The sequence below is a fragment of the Eleginops maclovinus genome, chromosome 8 (genome assembly GCF_036324505.1).
Source record: "Eleginops maclovinus isolate JMC-PN-2008 ecotype Puerto Natales chromosome 8, JC_Emac_rtc_rv5, whole genome shotgun sequence".
Classification (NCBI taxonomy): Eukaryota; Metazoa; Chordata; class Actinopteri; order Perciformes; family Eleginopidae; genus Eleginops; species Eleginops maclovinus.
Window position 1 is genome coordinate 12,956,132 of NC_086356.1, and position 25,708 is coordinate 12,981,839.

The window sequence follows — 25,708 nt, forward strand, 5'->3', positions numbered from 1 at the left end:
GAACTTTCTGACTTAATGGGATCCTCATTCAGATCACAGATTTACATCGGCCAAGTTTGCAGGGCAGAGATATCGACTGACAGTGACAGATAATACATTTATTTCACAGTGTGGAACTTACAAAACCAGAAAAAGTAGATGCTGAAAAATATTCCTCAAAACATCCAATATTCCAACTTCTCTGTTCACAATGGCTTGTTTTTATTTAGGTCGGGGACCATAGAAAAAGGATTTGGGTGAGGAGAAAAATCTTAATTTAAATTTCTTTTTGAACCAAGACCCTGCCGCACTATTCACTGTGGTTTCATCATATTCTGTGTTCTGTTGTGCTGGCTTCATGTTATTGAAACATCAGCCTGCAATGTTTAAACATTAACAAGCGTCAATATAAAAACTAAAAAGAAGAATGTTACATCACTCCACCTCTAGAATAATTTATAATTAAGCTTTGCAAACTTCATTGTTTATTTTTTTCACCACACAAACATGAAATGGGTTTGTTTTATGAAATACATAAACAGCATTAGGTTTGTTGTTCATTGTTAAACACCTTTCACAGCTCACTCTGCCTTTTTAACCATGCTTGATATATGTAACCTTATTTTATATTATATTTTTTCAGCTGTTAAAGAATAAATAGAAGCTGCTTTTCCAGAATCCTCTCTTTTACTTATGTGTACATGGTCTGGAAATGTATCAACAACAGAGTTGAGCAGGTTTATTTTATAGCAGTTTAATACATCAATCTTATGTGACAAAGCTGTTAAGGTTCATGGGAGGCGAACTTATAAACACTTAGTAAATCTCATAGGGTAATATGGAAAGTGAGAGACACAGGAAGGGAGAATGGTTTTATTACTGTAATGCAACATTCTTTTTTAACCACAAGGGGGAGACTTGAAAGTACAGTAAAATCATCACACCACATCAAGATACACCTTAAGGATGTTTTGAGAACATCGTACACTGGCCATGCATTCATTAATTATGTTTTGCACACAGCAAATATGCACACAGCAAATAATAAATAATAGTATACCCAACCAATGCTTTTTATGGTGACAAGCATCTGGTGAAGATGAAGAAGAGATCTATTTGAATATGTATGAAAAATGACATGTTTGAATGGTAGGCCTTATTTTGTGGGCGATTCATAAAGCTTACAAATTGGAATTAAGTTTAAGTTGGTGTTTTTTCTGACAATATAATAGGCCTCTTTCTTGGTTTTTGGATTATGTTTTCTTATTAGAAATACGAGAGAAAAACAAACAGCAGCGCCACGCCTATCACTGTGCAGGCGTGCATGCGCAGTTTGAGTGTGGTGGGTGGAGGGGGAATTTCTGTTTATTTTCGTGGCCACTAGTTAAACGTGTAGTAATGATATTATAGGTTCACATATTAGTATATTTAAAAACAACGGGTACAGGGGTAAGTGCTTTTCTTTTATGCTGTTGTGACATTTGTTACGACGTATTGGAGCTCGTCCGTCAGAGGAGAAGGGTAGCTAACAGAAGACTTGCCAAACATCATTAATGCAGGCTAGTTATCTTTAGCATATCGTTATTTAAGAGGCTTAAGCCACTCACTTATCATCTTATACCACTGGGACGAACGCTGCATCGCAGGTAAATCTCTGTAAGTCCAGAAATAGGTGTGTTTTGATAAAGTTTATGAGACGAGAGATTTCTGAATAAGCGTTAGCTTGCTGTAGCTAACGGTATTCTACCGCATGACCAGTAATTGCCAGCAGAGACACCCACTATAAGCTAGGCAATGTTAGTTATACTAAGGCTCCCTAACAATGTATATTCATCACATATGTGTATATATTTAAAGATAAAATAGTTGTAATAATAACTGAGCATTATAATTTAAGTGAGGATGGGTTGAAATACAATTGAGGCTTATATTAGGAATGATTCACACCCTGTTTATTAGCTTCCCATCTGGGCTAATGTTAGCTATGTTTGCTTTGAAATGCCCTGTACATATTAATTTGATAAACCCACGAGAAAACGCAGTTTCTGGTGCCCTAAATAGCTAATATCTTTTGTGCATTTTAGACTAAATGTAATGACCATATTTGCAGAGGGCGACCAGGTGGACTTTCTGTGAGCTGTAAAGCAGTGGTTGTCAATTTGTAATGTATGCTTAAAGCAGTTTAGAGTAGTTGTATCAATTGAAGGCATTCAGAAAACCTTATGAATTGATTCGTTGAGGCTTGGAAAGTTGCCATAAATCACTGAAAAAAACATGGCTTAAGTTAGACTGGTGTTATTTGTCATTTTAAAATGAACATTAGATTGAAGGTTGAACATGACAATCCTTTCTCTTCTCACACCTGAAATGACGGCAGGGTGATGCTCAGATTGTACATTGACTTCATGTAATGCAATGTAAAATTCAATTGGCATACCTATCTCCACTAAGACACCGCTTTTCTGTTTTAGGTTGCTAACTCTGGGCAGAATTGGATCACCAGTACATTCACCTTGACAAGTCTACTGTGAAAGACTTAAAGGGCACAACTTAAAGTCTCCCAGAGGTTGCAACTAAGGAGCAAGATGTCAATCACAAACACTCCCACAAGCAATGATGCCTGTCTGAGTATTGTGCATAGCCTGATGTGCCACCGACAAGGAGGGGAGAGTGAGAGCTTTGCTAAGCGAGCTATTGAGAGTCTTGTCAAGAAGCTAAAGGAAAAGAAAGATGAGCTGGATTCCCTCATCACAGCCATCACCACCAATGGAGCTCATCCTAGCAAGTGTGTGACCATTCAGAGAACTTTGGATGGACGCTTACAGGTAAAGTGTCAGATAAACAGATCCAAGATGGGCTAATAAATGCTACTTGAAATTATAAAAAACAACCCATCACTTTCTTTCTTTCTGTGCTTTAGGTGGCAGGGCGCAAAGGTTTTCCCCATGTTGTCTATGCCCGACTCTGGCGATGGCCTGATCTACACAAGAATGAACTAAAACATGTCAAATATTGCCAGTATGCCTTTGACTTGAAATGTGACAATGTTTGTGTCAACCCGTACCACTACGAGAGGGTCGTATCTCCAGGCATCGGTAAGTAAGATTTATAACAGGTTTACTGCATTGAAGGTTTAAGCATATTTGTTAAAAAAAGAATTAGAAACACTGATGGATTGTGAGGGTTGACACAAGTTGGTTTAGTTATAATGTGATCCACTTCAAACCAATGGGAGCTTTAATCCAGTCAAAATACAACCATGACTTGGAATTTTAATGATATCATTTTTTTTTTTCAAACAATTGAAAAGATTACAGTCATGTTCTTATTCTTACTCAGGTCATTGACCTACATAAAATTATACATTTGTTCCTTCTCATGTGTTTTGCAGATTTATCAGGGCTGACCCTTTCAGGTAAGGAGGGGCCAACGTTTTCCTGTGTTGCTTGTTGACGGTGTTTGGAGATGTCCATCAGTCTTACCTCTGCATGTTCGTCTTAACGTAGGTTCACTGACGGTAAAGGATGAGTATGACTTTGAGCAATCAAGCTCTGAAAGCCACCTCCAGCCCCTTTCGAGACCCTGTCCACAGGAGATCTTCAGCAGCCCCTCTCTGCTCCCCCCATCGGAGGGCGGCAGCTCAGCTTCAATCTCTGCTTTCTCCACGCTCAGTGCAGGACCCTCAAGTGAGACACTGCACACTGAGACCTATAGGCTTATTAAACATGTAAAAAATGCACATTGCTGTAAAATGCTGTAAAAGTATTAATTTTGTTTCGTCTACGTTAGGTATTTTTGAAATCACCTTTTATAACAGTTTGCCTTTTGATTAGTTAGAAATGTAATGAAGCAAAGTCACTTTTAATGCAATATAAATTGATTAAAAATCAGATCTACCACACACACTTTAAGTTGGCACGAGTTTGGCGCTACAGCTATTTAATGACGATTTATTTTTACAGATTCCACCCCCAATTGGAACAGAAACAGCAGCTTCGCCCCAGCAGGGCCTCCGCATCAGAACGGGCATCTACAGCATCACCCACCCATGCCTCACACAGGGCATTACTGTGAGTGGCTGGAAAACAAACATTTGAGAAACCTTAAACATACTATCTTTAATGTGATAGAACATCCTAAAATTATTTCCGTATTAAGAGAGTTAGCAGAATTTTTTTTTTTAAATCACGTGGTGTAAATCAAAACTTTCTTCCACAGCAGACACTTTTTTTTTTGATCGAATGACCTGTGCTGCATGATTAGAACAGGTGTGGTTTCAGAATTGCTTGTTTACATGTTTCTGCAGGGCCTGTGTCCAATGAAATTGCATTCCAGCCCCCAATATCCAATCACCCCTGTGAGTATCTAGCTGCAGATGAAGACATTCACATATTTAACATCAATGCAACCGATCTGATCTGTTTGTTTGTTTTGTTGTTCCAGCTCCAGAATACTGGTGCTCCATTGCGTACTTTGAGATGGATGTCCAAGTTGGAGAGACATTCAAGGTGCAATCCACATGTCCGATAGTGACTGTGGACGGCTACGTTGATCCGTCAGGGGGGGACCGCTTCTGCCTGGGCCAGCTGAGCAATGTCCACAGGACGGAGAACATAGAGAGAGCCAGGTATTCCCCAAATAAGAGACATATCATCCTATGGTTCATTCAAGCAAGACATGTTCACTATGTTTCTCTATGTTTGATAAATGATTGACAGCTGACATTGGTTGAATGTCTCTTCTGTCCTCAGGCTCCACATCGGTAAAGGCATGCAGCTGGAGTGCAAAGGTGAAGGAGACGTGTGGGTGCGCTGTCTGAGTGACCACGCGGTGTTTGTGCAGAGCTATTACCTGGATCGAGAGGCGGGAAGGGCCCCCGGGGACGCAGTTCACAAGATCTACCCCAGCGCCCACATCAAGGTGAGGCTGCAGTACGACGGTCATCCAATGAGAAGCAAAGACATTAGAACTAGATGTTATTTAAATGTATCAAATCCCTGGTTGCTTTTGGGACTGACTTCCTGAAAATGTGTTTTTGTCACTTTGGTGTGTATATATTCTGTGCGTTCATGGATGAATGAATGTAAAAATATAGGACGGGCATTAAGATGTACTTGGGTTGTATGTCCTGAGAGAAGAACTAATTATCAAAGTTGAGTTTTGGGTTAAATCAATGCAGAGGTGTGTGCAAGAATTAACATGTTTAATATGAATGACTTTAGATACACACGAATGATCCAGTCATAATGCCACTAAGGGTCTAATGTGACAGAAATGTGACCATTTGAAATATCTAATCAACTTATCTTAAATATTTATCCTAAAAGTCGCTATAATGAGAGCAAAATATGTGTCTATTCAACATCTTCTCATCAGATTGTACCGTTGTTCCCCCCCCCCCCCCCGCCAGGTGTTTGATCTGCGTCAGTGCCACAGGCAGATGCAGCAGCAGGCGGCGACGGCTCAGGCAGCGGCTGCAGCGCAGGCTGCCGCCGTGACCGGGAACATCCCCGGCCCGGGCTCTGTGGGAGGCATCGCCCCCGCCATCAGTGAGTGGATCGGATCATTGTTCATAACAATAATAGTCTGATTAAACACATTTATTCACATTTGAGAGCCATTTTAGTATCTAAAATAGAACAGAAGTGGAAGGATTGTCGCTATGTACTTCTCCCCTTTTCACATTTTCTCAGTTTTTCAAAAAGTTATTAAGCAGTGTGCATTGCTTTATCGGCCCTTGCACTTTAAACCACTTACCGACTGAAATTACACTTTAAGTGGTAGATTATGAACTATAGTTTGAAAGCTAACATCATTGCAGGCTAGCATTTACACAATGGATTTGATATGCAGTAAAACGTGGCCTGATCAGAGCGAAGTATAACTATGTAAAACTTTTACCGGAGGAGTAACTCGGCTACTGGTTTTCTACAAGCGTTGGCTTATGGTGCCACATTGATCTGAAAGTTCCCGCCCTGTGTCCCCCCCCCCCCCCCCCGCAGGTCTGTCTGCTGCAGCTGGTATCGGGGTGGACGACCTGCGCAGGCTGTGCATTCTGCGCATGAGCTTCGTGAAGGGCTGGGGGCCCGACTACCCACGACAAAGCATCAAAGAGACTCCCTGCTGGATTGAGATCCATTTGCATCGAGCTCTGCAGCTGCTGGACGAAGTTCTGCACACCATGCCCATAGCTGACCCCCAGCCCCTTGACTGAGTTAAAAGACATGAACTGTACTGAAAAAAGATAAACAATCAGACCGTACTTATTGCTACGAGCGGTGACCAAAATACTGAGTGAGACTCCAGGTCTGAGAGTCAGTGACTTCTATCAGCTGAAGGAGATGCAGTACTCTGGAAACTGCCAACAGGAGGGGAAAGGAAGCCAGGATTCTGACATGAGTCACCAATTGGAACTGCATTACAGCATGAAGTCAAAGTGGATTCAAGAAATCTCACTCGATGATATGAATGAAAAAACGTAAGGGATTAAAACAGGCAAAAATCAATTAGCCTAGGTGGGAGAGAAAATACATACACAACGAGAGAGTCTACGGCGTCAAACACAAGCATTCATACTTGGCTGTCATCTGTTTTTAAGTGTGAACAATCCCACAGTTGTGAACTGAAGAGCCCCCGACTGAAGAAAACTAGGCGAAGCTGAGCACAATTTGATGTAATGGATGAAAACGTGTTCTTCACCTGTCTGAATATCCTAAATGTCATTTCAGGAGTAAACTGCTGATCCAGTCCCCCCGCTCTGCGCTGCTTACAGGGCTTAAGTGGAGTTTCTCACATCACAGATCAGGACATTCATGACAAATCATGTTATTCATCACTTATGTTCTTCTAAGATGTGCTCTTAAATATTCATCAATCATGGCGGTCCTTGTTTGATGTTTTTTAGATTTATACTATCCTTTTGAATAGTTGTTTTTTACTGAGATAAAGAGCATTTGAAGAGCCGAGGTTAGCTAACCACAGCTTCTCTTTGAACACCATAAAACCTTTATTCAAAGGTTATTGTCAGACCACCAGCCATGGTTGTTGTGACATTGAGAATGGATCTTCTACTGTTTTTCAGATACCAAAATCACATTGGAATTAATCAAGAAAAGGTTATAATAACGCATACAAATATTACCCATAACTTTCATTTCTTTTTAATTAGATGCCCCCATTAGCACTTTATTAATTTTGTAAGTATTTTGTCTTCTTTCATGGTCTCATGCATGGTTACTTTATATCCAAATTATTACTTAAAGAGTTTTCTTGATGATTTCCTTGGTATGATCCATGGAAAATGTGTTTTAAATTGTCTTGCCAACATCTGTGTCAAAAACTCATTCACAACAATGTGTATTTAGCTCCATTCTCGCCAAAATAATGACTGAACATATTTGGGTTGTGGAGTAAGATTGGTTTATAAAATGTTATATCTTTTCTGTTTGAGGTAAAACTACCTTACACAACCACCTTTCAAACGTACGGGCTGTGAATCTCTGGGACTGAAGTGATGCATTTTGGGTGGAACAAAAGGCCCATTTTAATTGCGTATTACTTGGATGACACTTACTGTGTCATATTCTGGACATCAGCTGACTAAAGTAGGCAAAGGAAGAACTGTGAGAGGAAGTGTAAGCCATATTAATGCCAAATAAACCCTATGTGAAGTGAAAAGTGTATCAGTTTTAAGGCTGTGCCACTTGTAATGACCAACTGAAAGAGTTCAGTTTTAGCTCTGCATAATTAATCAACAATATTTTGGTACTTGGAGCTTTGTTTACCTACAGCTGTTAGTGTTTTATACTCTTTTGCTACCTTTACAGTGATAAAACCATATAATGCTGTACATTTTTCAGGATATGCTTGCTCATCTTTGTCTTTACGATTGTGTCAAACATTTTCTGAATAAGCGTTGGAATGCTAACATGGTTGAATAAAATTCAATGGGCTAAAACTGTGAAGTCGAGAAATCTCCTTTATTTAGAATTTGAGTTAAGTGAGTAGGTTTAAAATTGTGAGAGGACACATGGCTTTGAACAAGAAAACGTTTATTACTGCAAAGACGAGTCACAAATCTTTAAGAAAACAACACTAAGAAGCTAGCCTGAGCTGAGATCTGAAATATTCAGAAAACCAAACTACATGTGTCTTTTATAGTTTCTATATTCATCAATACGACACACTAAATGATAATGTCTTTATAAATATAAAAGTCCCCCAATTGTCCTTCTTTTTTATGTAAAATACACAATACAAATCACCCTACACGCATTGGTTCGCTCGCCAATTTGAGAAGAAAAATGGCACACAAAAAGAAGGTCACATGAAATGTGTGTGTATATATTATATCAGATACTATACATTATCCAAAAAAAAAGAGGAAAAAGAAATCACAAAAGCACTTTAGCCAACATATCTGATCAAATGTTCACCAAGAGAACAAATCAAATAATTAAGACACAAATAAATATACCTTTTTTCAGTTTTTGATATATACATATGTTTGTCTAGGGTGAATCAAAAATAAAAACCTTCCCCAAATGCCACTGCCAAATGCTTGTGCTTGCATTAGAGCGTGCTACAGATGGCCACGACTCACTAGACTGTCAAATGGCACTTGAAAACATCCAAATACAAATCTCAAACAGGTCACAGCATTCAGAAAATATCATTTGACAAAAGAAATCACCATCATGAGAAAACGAGTCACAGGAGAGCATTTTACTTACAGTGGCTCCCCTTGTTCAGTTCTGTACAATAAAAAGCTGTTTGCAGGTATTCTACCGTGTGTAAACTACTTAGAGCGCGCGTGTGTGTGTGTGTGTGTGTGTGTGGCGTCACATCCAGTAAATAAATAGTCTTGAGGACAGGTCTTTATGCTTCCCTGGGGTCTTCTCAGTGGGAGCACCTGTGTAATGAAATGTCTGCGCTGATAGCCTCTATCTGTAGCCCACCAGAGACCCAATAGTCGCCCGGGCCATCTGCTGTGGCCGGGGCGAAATGAAAGGCACTGGAGTCTGCTCTGGGTCAGTGAAGCTGCCGTTATGTCCAGGTGAAGAGGCATCCCTCAGCTTCCGCTCTCATGACAAAGTAAGGAATAGCTTTTTTTTTTTTTTTTTCCCCTCAGGTTCAAAACAGGCTCCTTTGCAAACAGCTGTTACAAAAACAATCATCTCGATTTCAAAACACACTGAGAAATAAAGTACAATTGTGTTGGCAGCATTAGCGTCAGTCCAGTGTTCACCAGGCAGGCTTTGAGATGCAGAAAGCAAAAAATATCAGTCTGGCACATAAAGTCTAAAGTAGGGGAAACAAAAACAAATCCAGTTTCTAGCAGCACATGGTAGGCGTGCAAGACCAGAAAGCACTTATGATCCTAAAGCACACAATTCAGATTTAAAGAAAAACATTTTTATAAGCCGTTTCCACTTCAGGCACAAAATAATACACATCTACAATGTATATGACAAAGGAGCTGAGATTCATATCTGAACATCTTTCAGGGGGAGAAAGGTAAAAACGTGAAGCAAGAATAAAAGTATCCTGCTAAACCTTCCGCCTACCTAACGGGCACGCATTATCCAGATTTACAACATCATTTCAGATTTAAAGTCGCAGACTGAACATCATTCTAAAAAAATTCAGTGCATGTTGGAGTGGAATGAGCTCTCGGGTATGGAGTTGCAGTTATTTATGATTTACGAGCAGCTCGAGCCGATCTAAGTCTTAAGTTTTCATTTTTATATCGGACACTTTTCTCTGCAACTTGCGTTTGGCAGTTTAATACCAAAAGTCAGGAGGCAAGTTCATTACGATCATGAACCGATGTAAAACTAAACTGCCTCGGGCTTTCAACTTCCAGCTACTTAAAGTTCATTGCCCTTTTCTTGCAGACTTTTCAAACTGCTCCGAGGAAAGCCTGAATTGTTTGCGCTCAATTCTTAGATCTGCCTGACATTTCAGAATTAACAGACTGGGTGTTAGTTTACAAGATGTGTACCGTAGGTCTAATCAATGAGATTCAGATCCCAGTGTCATTATTCAACAGAATACCTGCGAGAGTCCGCTGACCCAAAAACCTCTATTACGTGCAGTATTTTCTCTCCCACCCACACTTACTGTTCAGCATGTTTCTTTACACAGGAACAGAACAATTTTTTTTGGCAAAGATCCTCTAATATCTAAAGAAAACAAGTGATGGAGCCTTCAGAATGTGATTACAGAACATACAGTGCCAACCCTTTTTCTTTTTTTAACCTTAAAACGTAAGAAAAAACAAACAAAAATAAAACATCTGGTCTCCTGTACAGTAGGTCTGCTGTTTGCAGTGGTATAACTCATGATTCATCATCAGTAGTACCCTTTATAATATGTTCTAACGGGTAAGCATCTAAACCAAAACACAATAAATATTAATAAATAAACAGTTCTGCAGAGAAAGTGTGCAGAGCAAAACAAACAAATCCTTTTTAGTAACAAAACGTCCCTATTCAGAGGATTAATCTCAATAATCTCCACAACATACAGTAGAATGCTAGAACAGTTCAAGTATAGATGTAGTCTAATGAATCACAAGTGAGCCCCCCTCATGCCGTCCCCGTTTCACAGTCTATGAGCTAATTACAGAGGAGCTACCAAAAGAAACAATCACGTATAAAGCAACAAATATATGTAGTGTATCATCATTATATATACTATACATATATATATATCTATATATCTCTTTGAATATCACAAAATATCTACTTTTGGTCCACTGTACAAAGATGATCTTCAAACAGGGAACAAAGGGATGAAAGCATTTTTTTTGACGGGCTAATAACGGAGAATGGAAATGTATCAGAGGTGAGAGAAAAGCAATGCAGTGTTTTCTCTGTCGCGTTGAGAGTTGTGCAGTACAGTGGTGTGTGTGCAATAAGGTTTGGTGACTGTGCTGCACGCGTCAAAGGGCTGGCACCACTGGTTTGAGGTAGGGTGACTGATGGATGTGTTCCAACACACACACACACACACACACACACACACACACACACACACTCACACACACATACAAGCACGCAGACACACAGGCATATATACACATGTACATTTAAAAAACACAGTGCAGACCTAAGCATCCCACAGAAACAAACACACCCGATAACGAAAGGCTAATGCAAGAATAGGCCTCAGGAGGGCAGAGTGAGGGCAGGAGCAAGGCTAAACACCGTGACAAGTTCCGTAGAGTTGACCAAGAGGAAACGACAGGTTGTGTCTGCATCCCTCAGTCTCAGCACAGATGAGCCGGCCCAAATCCAGCCACCAGTCACCAGAAAGCCAAATGTGTGGCTGGGACAATGCAGAGGGGGTGCTGTGGGCTCTCTGCAGCCAGGACTACAAGGACAGCTGCATTTTTAAGGATAAGGCACTATGATAAAGCCGAGGTACATTTAATCCCTGACATTCCTTCTGCTCTGCAACATGGCACTGTGGGACAGGAAACAGCTCTCAGCTTCCTTCGTGTTCGGGTTTGTTTTTTTGGTCCTTTGTGAATTTAAGAAACTTCCTTAAAGACCAACTGTAAAGTAACACGGGAACATGTCCAGTGGGTTGTTTTTGAAGATTACTGCTGGCTATGTAAACCACACTGCAGAGCGTCTAAAATGAAGAAAGGCAAGCGTTATGCACGGGGTGCATAGAAAAGCTAGCGTTGAGAAAGTGGTTTTGTACAGCTGGTCTCCTCAATCTCATTTCTATACACACACAAGAAGCAGCACAGGTATTTCTTTCAGGTTTTCCTTTTGCGTAACTAAAATCTACCAGTGGGTGGCTACCATATCATTTTCCAACAGAACAGACCAAACTGCCCCATGATACTTTTTCTTTGACCGTCGTACAGTACATACAAAAAAAGAAGTCCTCCCTTGGTTTTTTAGCTACATACAATACTCAAAATATTCTAACGGTTTTGCAGCAGTTGGAATGCATGTGGACATAAATCATGCTAGCATTATGAGGGATTAATGGAAATCCAAAGAAAAGAAAAAACAATGATAGCACCATGAGTTTTGGGTAATACCAATTGAAGTACAGCAGAACTATTTACAGACGGTGAAGGTCTGGAGTCAACCGAGGACTCTGCTCCACTGGGACTAGTGACATGGATTTGAGCTCTGAGACATCAGTAGCAAGAAAGAGATGAAATTTCCCTTAACCTTAAGAGGCATGAAGTCATATCTAGAGAGGAGACATTTACTGGGTCGAATTAGTCCTCCGCCAGCTGCCGCATTGCGATAGAGCACAGACTTATGGGATGACACCACATCCACAAGACAGCACATCTTCATCATTTCAGCATCCCCCCCCCCCCCGCTGACCGGGCTAGATAGAGGGCGAGGAGAGCGTGTCCACACAAGTGCAGACAGAGACAATGCATGAGAGAGACGGAAACATCTAGACTTACAGAGGGAGAGATATGTGGAGAGTGAGATAGCAAAAACAGGCCAGACAAAGATGGCCGTGCCCTTAGACCCTCAGACGGAGGCGTAGGTGTTGCCCGTGGTGCTGCAGTGGCGGATGGTGGGAGTAGCGGCAGAGGGGGTGAGGATGTGCTCGCTGTGGTCCTGCGGGGGCTGGGGCAGCGAGTGGAGGACGCCCGGCTGGACCACCCCCACCACAGGGTGGGACCCGTCCTCCAGCGCCCCCACCTGGATCACCTGGATCACCTCGTGCTCCGACTTCTCTCGCTTGGCCAGAGGTTCCCCACTCTCCTCCGGGTCGTCTTCCAAGTCACTGTCCATCCCACTCATTTCATCAGGACAGGAGAAGGCATCACCTGTAGTAAAGAGCCAGGAGGTTAAGGGCAGTTTCCGAGACAACTGTTTCTCAGACGATGTGCTTTATCGATTTTGTCACATACCTTTATCAAGGTTAGCCAGGGACAGGGAGTTGAGGCTGTCAAACTGAAAAGAAACAGACAATAATCGTTGTTATTGGGCGCCATCAGGGGTTCACATGTACTGTATTTTTAATCTAGAAGTGAAGCTGTTTTTAATTTAGGTAAACATCTCCTCTGAGTTGATTCTTTATGAAACTATTTCACATCTATGTTTCTATCATACACTGTAGTGCATCAATGTGGCACTGTAACTCTGCAAAGACAGGATGCCGCAGTTATACCTCCCCCATGACACCCATGAATGTCTCTCCAGTAGCTTGAGCCACGCGATGCTCCACCAGGTAAAACATGTACTCGTCGTACAGCAGGCGAATCAGGTGGAAGGAACCGAAGCTGGCAGCACTGCGCAGGGTCAAGTCCCGGATCACCATAGAACTACAGAGACGTAAAAAAACAAACATTGTGAGCATTTTGTGACTTCAAAACGAGATTCAGTATGTTTTTTTTTTAACAGACCTGTAGAAGGACCACTTGAGCAGGAACTGCCGAGCCGCCCTGGGGAAGCTGGTCCGGTGCTCGTAAGGCTTGAGCACCTGAGTGACCACATTTTCCAGCCAGGCCGCCCATTGCTCCAGAGAGCTCTGCTGCTGCAGGGTGGCCTTGAAGTCCTGCTCCAAGTGCTGAACAACCCCCTCCTCACACTGGCACACCCATGATGCCTGCTCCTGTACAGCAACACAGAGGAAGAACCAAAGGTAAACAAAAATCTGAAAGAATGGTATTGGATAAAACAAAAAGCTCCGGCGTTGAATAGTCACCACAAAGATCTGTTCTGACCTGTACGTTGGCAAAGTCAACACGGTTGAGATCACTCAGCATCTGGTTAATCTGGGATGTGTTTTGCAATACAGCACGTGCCGCCTGAGCCAGGTGGTTCAGAGATGTGTATCTGCGCAGTGTTTGCGCAAAGGCACTAACAGCGGCAATCTGTGAAGAGCACACACAAGCCCAGATGTTAACGCCTGCAAGTATACTGATACTTAATCAGTCCACAGACACACACTGGATCAGCACAAAATCCTGAAGGATCTGGAGCTTCCTTTATTCAGCACATATAGATGTGAATGAAATTGAAAGTGTACCTTGGTCTGGATCATTCTCTGTGGAATGGCATTCATGGCATTATTGAGCCAACCTTCCAGGCTTTTGGCAAAGTTGCGAATGGCTTGAGTCAAGGCACCTGGAAATAAACAGAAAACGTTGTTATTTATGATTTTGATTTGATAAGTATTAACATAACAAACAACTAAACATGAGAGGTGTGTGTGACTCACTGGGAATGGGTCTCAGGACATCAGGAATGAGGATCTCCACAAGGGCCTGGTACATCAGATGGTCACAGGTGCTCATCCATTTGAGTACAGCCTCATTTCTGCACAGTTCCAACAGCTGAGAATGGGGCAGCCGGGCTTCAATCTCACTTAAGCTGCTGAAGAATGAACCAACCAGACTTAGAAAACACTTTCAGATTATCCTTGTATAGATTAGATTTGTTAATATTTCACTTTAGCAAAACCATAAGAGACATTATATGTTGGCACAAGCTCACCTGTTTTCTGTTATAGTGGCCCCCTCTACAGAGTCAGGGGGAGAATAACGCCAAAATGTCTGCCACAGCTTCTCAATTAGACTGAACTGGAGGTTGACGACCACATCCAGGATAGCCTGAAACGAAAGCAGAAAGACAGTGAATGGTTTTTACATACTTTATATACTTGTCAAATGTCTTTTTAGTGATGTACGAATCAAAACCTCTCCACATTATCCTCAAGCTATCCGAATGGCTAGTCACGTCAATCAGCCTTTGTGAGGACATATGGTATGTTTTGGGTAATTTGAGACCCCTGTGGGTGTCCTGATCCCTAGTTTTCCAGACATTATGACCAGTGTGATTGAAAACCTCACAAGACAAAGAGAAAATCCTGTTCCAAAATGCCAGCAGCTGGCATTTATGATTCTCTCACTAAGAAAACTCATGAACAGTTTCCAGGCTCAGAATCCAGCCAGAGTAAATGTACGGTTATAATCCATATTGGCAAATTACAGCATGTATATAGAGGGGAACAGTGGAAGTGCTATAGATTTAGAGGGAGGTGCAGGTAGTCCAGGCTGATCGATAAATGTATAGGCACAGCAAGCATAGTCACTTTGATGATGCAGCATCAACCAATGCTGCAATATCGAAAGGGATTACTTAGCTTTCTTTGAGCTCTGAAGAGGGACCGACCCCCTGTCCCCCCCTGTGAATTACACTCATGCGCCAAAGTGAGCTGTGGTGACATATCAGTGATTATTAAAAGCCCCTTCTCTCACCTCACAGTGCTCTCTGTAAAGGGACTGGAGAGCTTTCACATCCTCTGGGCTGATGTCCTCTGTATTGCTCTGTCCAACGTCCAGCTCTACAAAGTCAGGGAGCGCCCGCGATGCATCTGTGGGAGTGACGACAAAGTTAATTCACATAACGTTTAACATAGTGTTTTTCAGTGTATCCCATGTGTTTTTCAGATAAAGAGAGAAGCGGCGGACCTAAGAACTGCTGGTGGTGTTGACTCTGTGCGATGACTGTTTGCTCCTCTACACCGGGCTGCGGCTGGCCTCCAGCGGGGTAGTTCTCCCCGGAGCAGCCATCAAACTTCTGTACCGGCTTGAACCTGAAATCACATGGCTCCAACATCAGTATCTATAAGTAAATACTGCGTGTGGGTTCTGCATATGTGTGTGTAGCTGCCAGTGTACCTCTGTTTCTGCTGAACTGGCTGCTGTCTGAGGGCCATATACTGCATGTCTTCTTGGAGTCTATTGAGTGGCGAATCTGGTTTCACGCGTATACCATAGTAATGATATTTGGAGTTCCCTCTGCAAGACAAACTCAAGCGTGAACACACGATGACACATGGACCGAGGAGAATATCCAGGGTCGGGTGAATCACAATAGTAAGAGGGTGAAAATCTCGCACTTTTCTTAACTTTAAAGTATAAATCTGAAAAAATTAGAGCGCTAACCTTGTCCCAAGGCGCCTTGTACGGAGTCCCATGAAGATGGAGCGTATGAGTTTGCCAAAAGAGGCTGCATTTACAGGGTCCAGTTTCTGCTCCTGGCAGTGGCGCAGGTAATGATTGTAGAGGGTGGAGCGTGGTAGACTTACGCCCTCTGCTGTCTCGTAGTTGTCCAACAGCCACTGGAGCTACAAGGGGAGAGATGTTTTTGGAGTCTGGTCTATACAAACTGTGTTGAAAGACCTCAGACTAATGTTGGTTCATCACACTTCTGCAAAAGCATTTCTACAGCAGCGTTTAAAACCAAAGTCACAATTAAAATCTCAGCAAAAACAGCAAGAACCACATCAAACTGAAATGTATACAGAGTTAAGAGAGAAGGAAAGTCTTGGAAAAACAAAAACAAAAAAATTGCGAGGGCAGGGATTCGTAAAAGCAACTTACATGGCTGTTGAGCAGCGAGCTTCTTTGACTGGATAAACCCTCAGATTTTTGGAGCGTCTCAATCGCCATTTCAATCTGATAAACCACGAAGCACAGGACAACAAAATGTAAGAGGGGGGAAATAAAAACAAAAGCAAGGAAAAAAAAAAAAAGAAAAGAGTAGACACATTTGTATCCACTAAGCAAAAATAAAGAGGATCTAGAAAGGATCACAAAGCAAGCACCACTAAACCCAAGCAGAGCAGGACTACCTGTCATGTGAGGACAATCAGACAGAGGCTCAAATGGTTCAAATAAGTACATGAATTATTGAAGTATTTCAGTTTCCTCTAGCACATCCACTTCAAAACGATCATCAGAACAAATTATTAAAGGCAGGGTGCCAAGTTCAGAATTTGGTATTCACATTTGAACAAACAGCCCAGCATTGTGTTTCAGTTTGAAGATTTCATTGTTACAGTACTTGTCCCCTTTTACTGCTTTTGATGAACCTCAGATTGCAGAAATTGCGTTTTTGATTTCATAATAAAGTGAAAATATTTGATGACAACTGGGGTTGAACACCATAATCATCCCTTAGCAGCCCATTTATCTTGTCAAGAACATCACTGAGGCAAGACGACAACGAGCGTAAAAAGCACCCAAGCACACATGTTGATAGCTTAAAAAAACACATTTTCTTTATAGCCATTATCGGATCTTCTAAACTCTCTGCTGTGACTGGTACCCACATAAAGTAACGTCATCAATGCTAGACAGCATCATTATGGTGGACTATACTAAAGAAAGCCTGGAGCAGCTCTTGTGCCGCATGCACCACGTGGGCGGGTCTTCCACTCATCAATACACCTGACTCAGGTTTTAATCCCTACTTACTGTCCCATTATAAAGAGATACAATCAGGAATAGAAACAAAGCCCCGCATAACTTGAATATTAAATCATAATGGTTCAAATGTGAACATTGTTGGCAGTAGTTGACGCAGCCTACGCTGCACATCGCATACATCAGCAATGGATAAACCACGGTAACGAGATAAAACACGACAGACCCAATCATAGAGGGGGTGAACAGAATCGTTGCTTCTTTTTAAATTGATATATCATGTGGACACACTAATGTACACAAATATGGAACTCAGGTAGAGACTGCTGTCCTACATTTGGATTAAACTAGTGCAAAGATCAATGAAGTATGAAGGACAGCATCATGTTGATAGTGAGAGTCTGGGCAAAAAGCTGTGTGGGTCGAAACAGGGGAGAGTTAGAAATTACTAACGCCCAGTGTCTATCAACAAAGCAGCCAGGTAGAGACAGCTGAGCAGCTTACTTGTTGAGTGAGTTGCACTTACTGTGGCGGGTGAAGCTCGCGCTGTCTGGGTGGGGGGGTGGGGTCCAGCGTTGTCCATGATGTAAGAGCCGGGACTGGTGCTGATTACCTGACCCCCCGCCAGATTCATGCTCATTCCTCCATTGCCCCCTCCTCCGTTGTTGGTCATGCCATGAGATGTCACCACAGTGGACACTTGTGATGAGCTTCCCTGTGTGTCGAAGTAGCTTCCTCCACTGTTCTGGCTGTACAGCTGTGGCTCCGAGTACGAGTAGGTTCTTCTGTTCGGAAAGAGGGGTTAGCGGTCAGTCAATGTACCCAAAATCAAACTGAGGGATAAGAATAATTATTATTAAGTAAGTAAGTACCATTTTTACTATGGCAACTCTCAAATTAAGTTACTTTTTCTTGAATTAAATATTTCTTTTAATCAGCGTTTCTTAGTCACGGAAAAACACCTATCACACCTAGAGAGCTACAGTCAAAATGTTTACCAAAACTTGGACAATTTAAAATATATTATAATTTGAATGGATGTTTTTCAAAAATAACATTAGATATTTTATTTAAATACTTAAATTAGGTTGTCTTTTTTGATTTGTGTGTCCCTTACAGGCCTGGTTTTCAGGAGGCTAGTTTGTCTGGTTGTTTGGTGTACATATTATTTAGTATTTTAAACATTTAGCCTGGTGGTGCCCCTTACACGACTGTTTCTACCAGCAGCTGGGGTCACCTAGAGTATCCGTGTTCGTGTCTGTACATGCACCGCTGTGTGAGACTGCGTGTGTGTCACAGTAGGACAAACACACAGGGGATCCTGGTGTAGCATCAGCACTTTAAACACAGGCCTACTTCTGGTCATGTTCAGGTGGCTGAGCACAATAAAACACGCGACTGCAGACCCCCTCATAAAAAGAAAACCAACACAGAACACAAATGCACTCCAAACGACATCATGTGCTTGTGACATGAATGATTGGTTTGAAGAGACTTGAGAGCAGGCTGTGGAGACGTAGCGCTAATATTTGTGGAGTGGTGTAAGAGCAGAGCTGAGGCTGACTCACATGTTGCCATTGGTGTAGACACCACTGTTTTCCTCCACATACTGCACCTGTGCTGGGTAAACATGCTGAACCTGTTGAACAGTCTGGGCCTGGCAAGACAAATTGCAAGAGGGGCAAAGTCGTTAGTAAAGGCACATAAAGCACAGGTTACGATAAAAATGCACACACATATTCAGTGGTGTAAAGCGACTGAGCACATTTACTCAAGTACTGTACTCATTTTGATGTACTTTACATGAGTATTTCCATTTTCTGCTAATTCTACTTCTACTCCACTACAATATATAGGTAAATATTGTAATTTACTCCACTACATTTAATATAAAATCACTCAAGTCAGACCTTAGTTACACATGGAATAAATTCACAAGCTTCCCTGCTGTAAAAAGTAACCAAAAATAGCTGCACCTTTGGAAGTTGTGTTAAACACATAGAGGTATCAATAATTATAATCAAAATATATAATATTCTTAAATGGGCTGCATAATAAGTACTTTTGGTATTTTAAGTATATTTGAATACTAATATTTCTGTTATTTTACTCAAGTAAAACTTTGATTGCAGGTCTTTTACTTGTAACAGAGTATTCCTACACTCCGGAACTTCAACTTTTACTCAAGTACTGGATCTGAGTACTTCTTCCATCCAAACAGCACAAACACAGCCGGCTGGTTGTACCTGTTGCTGGACAGGCACCTGCTGGGTGGAGCCTGTAGGCTGGACAGGCACGGTGGTCTGAAGAGGGACGGTGGAGGTGGAGTCAGCGCCTGCTTCAGGGGTCTGCATGGCGCCTAAATTGGACAGAGAAAAAACAGTGACACTGTAGATAGATAATGGCCACAGTTACAGAGAACCAAGAACACTCAACATACTGGTCCAACTGGCATAGCGACTTTAGAGCCACTGACAAAATAGTCTTAATGCATCACCAAGCCAACGGAGCATCATCCATAACTCACTTAAACAGAGTAAACTCACAAATATGGGTTGTATTCTTCTGGTTGTTGTTGAATTTTTAATCTACAAAAAGGACCACACAATACTTTGTTTTACACCCTCTGATTAAATTGTGTAATAGTCATGCAATCAGATACATCAAACTGTCATACCTTAAGTGTAAACCCTATCCTAGAACATATTGCTTTAATAACCAACAGGTAGTGGTGCATCTACAATACTACATGGCAAATGCTTTGTACAGAGGACAATTATTCTGTAATCATCATCATGATTTGGCTAGCCTAGCACATAAAATGTCCCCAAAGATAAGAGTAAGCAGAATGTTTTACAAGGAATCAATTAATTTTTACTCTCTGCTGAAGACCGATTCTACCCAGGCACCCGTTTCTGCTCTGTGGTTCTTAATGTACTAAGAGCCTCATGCATCAGTGACACATGGTCTTGTCTCCATGTTCACAGCCATAAAACAAGTTAATATTTAACAAAATCCAAATAGATGCTGCTTCCATGAGTTCCCACTGCTGCTGCAGGTTTAGTTGAGATAAGAAGGCCTGGATGTTAGAAGTTATCTAATTTACCAGATAGGAGCATTACTAGTAAGAAATATCATGGCGAAAGTACTTACTAAAGCTTAAGTGAATTGTTTTGAAGGACAAGAGTGTGACGAGACACTGATGGTGGACCTGTGTTTGTGAGTTAATAATAGCATGGCTACCATCACCCATTCCTTCCAGGGAAAGGCCGCCTCCTCCACATCACAGTTTCCACAAACAAGCCTCTCTTGGTTAATTAAGCTGGGTCTCCTAACAGCCTCAAATTTCTCCAGGGACAGCCTGCCCCTTCCCCTTATCTTCAAATTCATACCGGCCGTTTTTCTCTGGAAGAAGGTGATCACTCTATTCTTGTTCAGGTGATTAACCTAAAAGTTTGACTTGCTGAGTCAATCTTTTCCACCGCACTGAGCACGTGAGACACAGCAGGGCAGCAGACAGCATCTGCATTTTTTCTTTTCCATACAGAGGCTCTGAGATCCATCAACACAAAGCCACTCGCATCCAGCATGACTTTCTTTAACACCTTGGGAGGGGGATATGAGGATATACTATCACTGTCAGACAAATCCACAGGCTGTTGCTAGAAACACTGCTGTGTTGTTGTGGAGAAAAAAATACTACTAATCAGTTCCAATGTTCATATTGTGCGACAAGACACTGTAAATTATGACATAAATGTACTAAAAATGACATACCTGTGGTTAAAATGTCAAACAACACATTAACACTTTCTATGCTTACTATAGTCCAATGCTATAAAAAATGTACTTTTAAAAAGGGGGGAAACTGTAAATGTATATTCCACAGGGTTAAGCTAAAGTCCATGGCCTCGACTGAGCCCACCTTAACGAAGCAAAGAGCCCCTGCATCACAACACACTCTTTTTGCCTTACCCCAACCCCCTCCACAAACACACAAATACACACACACTGAAACACCTCCTGCCTCACCATTCAGGCACTCCCTTGTGGCCCACTTAAATGCTGTGCTCCACTGAGCAAGTGCAAGCCCTACAAAGACACAGAGGAACAAAAGCCACCAAGGAGGGCAACATTTTGCCCTGCGCCCCCCCCACCCCCACCCCCCTTAATTCGTCTTGCAAACATTACAAGCAACATAAAAAAGGTGCAAGGTTCACAGCCACAGATAAAAACACACAACCATAATTTGCTTTTCTATTGATCACGTATGATAAAAGGTGTAGAGTGATGGACCAAGTTCAGAAATAGGAGAACCAGATGGAAAAGTACAGCTTACACAAAATCTCTCCCTCTCATACGCGCTGTACATGCAACCCCAGGCAAGACAGGAGCATGATCAGGTGCTAGTGCAGCAGGAAAATAGGTGGGGGAGATGTAATTGGGAACTGAAGTGGGGGGAGGTATGCAAAGTGCTGTGTTTGTTTAGGAGTTAGGCATTGAGATTGTAAAACTGTGAGTGATTCATAAGGACAGCGGATGTTGATTTTGATGTCAAAGACATTGCAGCAATATAAGAGACCTTTTATTGAGATCCCAATGAGAAAAGTGAACGTTTTTAATGTTTAATCTGATTTTTTTTTTATTACAGTACTAGAGGAAACAGAAAAGTCAAACGTGCCAACCTTTCTGGAAGTTTCCTGACATTACAAAGTACAAAGTACGTCCAACCTGATATAGCCAGATGTGGGGTTTGGGAAGAACAAACAAGGACATCTCCTCTTTCAACAACAATATACATTATTGCTGGCAGGCAGGCAGGGGAAAACAACAAACCAAACATGCTGAATTCTGCTAAGCCATGAAAATGGATGAGTGAATAATTGAATTAATCAGCCCCTCTTTAAGTGATTGGAAATGTAACAGGATCCAGGCAGCAGGTGGCATGGTACTATTTCTGCGCTGCTGGACTACAGGTAAGTGGTAACATGATCTGATAACTAGCAGTTCCCCACATCCTGTTATCTGTGTGTGTGTGTTGTGAGGGGTGTCTGTACATGACCTATTTTGGGTTGCATGTGTACAAATTGGTTAAAATGTTGACAATATTTAAGGGGTGACCTACAGTATGTGTTAAAAATGATATAGTTGATATTTTTATCTAACTTGATTAAATTGTTTGACTATACTGAAACTCAAAGATGCTACAATTTAAGAGAAAACCATATAGCCCAGGAAAAAATTAAGAGACCACTTCAGCATTATCATTTTCTCGTGTTTTATTATTTATAGGTATGTCTTTGAGTAAAAAACAAACAAGATTTTATTTTATAAACTACTGACTAGGATCAGGAGTCCCACCACCACTATAGATGCACCTGTCTCTACTAACACCCCCCCCCCAACACACACACACACACACACACACACACACACACACACACACACACACACACACACACACACACACACACACACACACACACACACACACACACACACACACACACACACACACACACACACACACACACACACACACACACACACACACACCCTCTTCCATAACGGGAGTCAGAGGTTGCAGCTACACAGGACACCCAATGGACCCACAAATAATTGTGATGCAACATTAAGAAACCAACTCCCTGTACTTATACGAACCACCCAAGGGATTGAGAAATCCTAAAATGTTTTTATACTTCTTGTTTTATGTTTTGGTCCCGTTTCTTACAATTAATAATATTTAACTGTTTATGTGTGCACCACATACACCAAGGCACATTCCTTGTGTGTGTTAACCTACTAGGCATAGACACGTTTTTGATTCGGATTTCTGATTTGATTCAGTTTACTATTTTATTGTGAGTAACAGGAAAACAGCCATTTTTGTTTGAAGTCGAGTGGGATTGTTTCTTTTACCCCAATTTAAAAAGCCTGGCAATATTAATATCTCTACACTAAACATGTTCTCCCTCCGGACAGTGTCATGCTGGATTGAGTACAATCCTTTCCTTTCTCGGCCAGAAATAAACATGGATACATACTGACAATACAACATGTAATAATGTAATTGTTTGTCAATAATAATAAATGCATTGCAGATACAGCTTCTCGTTACCAGCCCAGATACAGAAGGTGCACTGCAGAGTAACGAAATGATTCGGTGAAACGGGTAGTAACATTGAGGTATTTAATGTTTTTTATAAAGGCAGGCATTCTTCCTCAAACCTGACCAGTGCGAAAAATTAGCCTTGTGTTATCAGGTTAGCTTATCGTAGCCATCTGATGCCACAAAGAGGGCAGACGGAGAGCTAGCGAAGCTTTCTTGCTCCCTAAGACAAAAGGGAAAGTAATGGCTTAGCTATTGTCAATAGCAGTTAGTGTTTGGAAAGCTAGCTTACAGCACTTTCACTTGCTTATCGACGTTATTAATGTTGTAACACCAACAACATTTGAATCACCCGCAACATACACATGCAATATCACCGTAACATTAGCCAAAAATGGGATACCAACAGGCATTGTAAGAGGGCAACGCTGGCGTTAGCAACCTAGCAACAACAGACACCTGCTCCTGCTCCAGCTCCAGCTGACCAGCTAGCATCAGTGACTAGCCTAGACCTACGCTACCACACAGCATGGTAAGTTTAAGCAAATTAGTTACATGGAAAGCCCTTTTCTACCACACAGACTACCGTTTAGGTCAGTTTGAGCCAACATGAACAATTGATAGATCATAGCTAGCTCCTGCTAGCGAGCAAGACCTCTTACAGCTGTGGGTATCTACAGGCAACGTTAGCAAGCAGGCTACCACGTCACAAAGAAACACCCTCGCTAGCAAACTACCCAAGCTATCCACCGAGCCTTCATTCAGCAGCAGCAGACAAAACATAAACTACAGCATTACAATCTCCTCCATGCAATTATCCCATGAAGCGAGAAAGGACTTGATTTCGAGCTAATACTAGTATAAAATGTATACAAACCTGAGCTGAGGACTGGTTGATGAAGATGAGGATGGTGGAGGAGGTGGTAATGATGGAGCGAGAGGTTGTTGTTGGTGGGTTACAGTCGCCAGGACTACGGTGACTATGGCGCTGCCTCACTGGGCAACAGTTGCTATAAAACTCACCGGGAGCGCGCACCCTAACCAGGCAGGTGGGAGGAGATTAAAGCTCACTTAATACAGTTTTACGGATATTAAATCACAAGCAAATAAATATGTTTTAGTATAATGGGAATATGTTATGAGGATGTCTTGTCTACCCGAGCCTATGCGCTTGCTCTAATTTTTTTATTTATTCAGTTATTCTGATTTATTTAGAGATTTTAAATAAACCAATAATTCATCATATTGTGTTGGAAGTTAAAACAAATTCAGAAATGTTTTTCAGTTATGGTCCTTTTTGACAATTGCTGGAGTCATATTATCCAAACAACTTAATGAACAAGTATTATAAGCATGATCCATGACCGTAATAATGTGGTTTTAGTTTATAAACTACTTTAGTTTAATGCTATCATATTTAACTACATTTGCAGATGATAATTTATATTATTGCTGTGCTTCACTTTAATTATCTAATGAAATTGTTTGCTTGTATTGTGATCTTCCGAATTTTTCAAATTTACTTTCATGTTGGCCAAAGTGCTCCTTAAGAAATTGTAACAAAGAATTCAGTTTGCCAGATCACTTAGCATTCACTATTAATTTAACCAACTACCAAATGATTAAATACAGAAATAATACATAATCATAAGACTAGATATTCAAATGTTTGATAGTGCCCTAAAAAGAAACAGTCTCAGCATATATTGTTTCTCTGATTTGAGAGCTTCAAAACATAACATTTTGCCTAAATAAAAAACAGACCTATTTTTATGACTTTCCATATTATCTAGAAGAATAAAGTAAACAGCCTTATCCCATCAGTTTCTGTGTGAATTTGTAACCACAAAGTACGCAGTGCCTAGTATTCACTATGCCAGATGGCTGGATAGGCTAAGGGTGAATACCATTCTGCGTCATGCTGCATTTTGCTATAATTCTTTCTGTCCTACTTTGTTATTGGAAAGTCAAGCCCTCCTAAATGTTATTGTTAGTGTCACTTAAGTGTGTTAACAAATGCCTTGAGGCTTTTGACTCAAGATGAATTCTTCCCAGTTTGATTTCCAATCTGGAAAACAAATGTTTTTTCTTTTGTTAAAACCTGTTCATTGTTCAAGTAAAAAGGGTTGATATGTATAAACAATGACTTTCTCTGACTTCTTCATATAAAGCAAACTAAAACATTTCACCCCTACAACTAGAGACATGAACAACTTCTAATTTGGGAACTGTGACCAAAGAAAGCCAGCATTATTAAGAAGCTTACTTCTGCATACAGAGCTTTACCAACCACCTGTGTCCACTCTGCAGCATTTTTTTGGTTAGCAGTACTAAACAGATGCTTTGGAAAAGCTGTTGTTGTTGCTAGGCAACTAGCAGCTGACACTCTTTTGCTAAAATAATTATTTTTC

General features: G+C 41.3%; 2 protein-coding genes across 6 annotated transcripts; one reads left to right on the forward strand and one right to left on the reverse strand.

Annotated features, from left to right (window-relative positions):
• The first annotated feature begins 1,326 nt into the window (after nt 1-1,326).
• smad4a (SMAD family member 4a) lies at nt 1,327-7,943 on the forward strand. 3 transcript variants are annotated; one of them, XM_063890206.1, is made up of 11 exons: nt 1,327-1,428; nt 2,451-2,804; nt 2,900-3,074; nt 3,371-3,394; nt 3,486-3,665; nt 3,942-4,049; nt 4,286-4,336; nt 4,423-4,606; nt 4,731-4,899; nt 5,390-5,528; nt 5,982-7,943. In XM_063890206.1, exons 2-11 carry the CDS (start codon nt 2,565-2,567, stop codon nt 6,191-6,193), a joined length of 1,482 nt encoding a protein of 493 aa, XP_063746276.1. In that variant the 5' UTR covers nt 1,327-1,428; nt 2,451-2,564; the 3' UTR covers nt 6,194-7,943. The 3 variants fall into 3 exon arrangements, with proteins under 3 accessions (XP_063746276.1, XP_063746274.1, XP_063746275.1); XM_063890204.1 differs by having other exon boundaries at nt 1,332-1,635; XM_063890205.1 differs by having other exon boundaries at nt 1,332-1,625.
• Nucleotides 7,944-8,013: 70 nt separating this feature from the next.
• On the reverse strand, nt 8,014-24,288 carry rfx3 (regulatory factor X, 3 (influences HLA class II expression)). Of its 3 annotated transcripts, none has more exons than XM_063890203.1 (17): nt 24,175-24,288; nt 19,432-19,544; nt 18,754-18,842; nt 17,712-17,967; nt 16,361-16,435; nt 15,923-16,104; nt 15,656-15,775; nt 15,446-15,570; nt 15,233-15,348; nt 14,469-14,584; nt 14,194-14,348; nt 14,002-14,099; nt 13,697-13,846; nt 13,376-13,584; nt 13,141-13,294; nt 12,881-12,923; nt 8,014-12,796 (listed from the first exon to the last, which is right to left on the reverse strand). In XM_063890203.1, the coding sequence occupies exons 2-17, from the start codon at nt 19,537-19,539 to the stop codon at nt 12,495-12,497; spliced, it is 2,298 nt and encodes a 765-aa protein (XP_063746273.1). In that variant the 5' UTR covers nt 19,540-19,544; nt 24,175-24,288; the 3' UTR covers nt 8,014-12,494. The 3 variants fall into 3 exon arrangements, with proteins under 3 accessions (XP_063746273.1, XP_063746272.1, XP_063746271.1); XM_063890202.1 differs by having other exon boundaries at nt 14,194-14,345; nt 17,712-17,970; XM_063890201.1 differs by having other exon boundaries at nt 17,712-17,970.
• Nucleotides 24,289-25,708: the final 1,420 nt, after the last annotated feature.

Excerpts from the sequence above, each read along its gene's own strand:
- smad4a (XM_063890206.1), top strand. The coding sequence starts at position 2,565 with ATGTCAATCACAAACACTCCCACAAGCAATGATGCCTGTCTGAGTATT. Across the intron at positions 3,075-3,370 it reads GGTCGTATCTCCAGGCATCG|ATTTATCAGGGCTGACCCTT; the intron begins GTAAGTAAGATT and ends TGTGTTTTGCAG. Across the intron at positions 4,900-5,389 it reads ACCCCAGCGCCCACATCAAG|GTGTTTGATCTGCGTCAGTG; the intron begins GTGAGGCTGCAG and ends CCCCCCCGCCAG.
- rfx3 (XM_063890201.1), bottom strand. The coding sequence starts at position 19,539 with ATGCAGACCCCTGAAGCAGGCGCTGACTCCACCTCCACCGTCCCTCTT. Across the intron at positions 16,436-17,711 it reads CGCGAGCTTCACCCGCCACA|ATTGAAATGGCGATTGAGAC; the intron begins GTAAGTGCAACT and ends GTGGTTTATCAG. Across the intron at positions 13,295-13,375 it reads CTCAAGTGGTCCTTCTACAG|TTCTATGGTGATCCGGGACT; the intron begins GTCTGTTAAAAA and ends ACGTCTCTGTAG.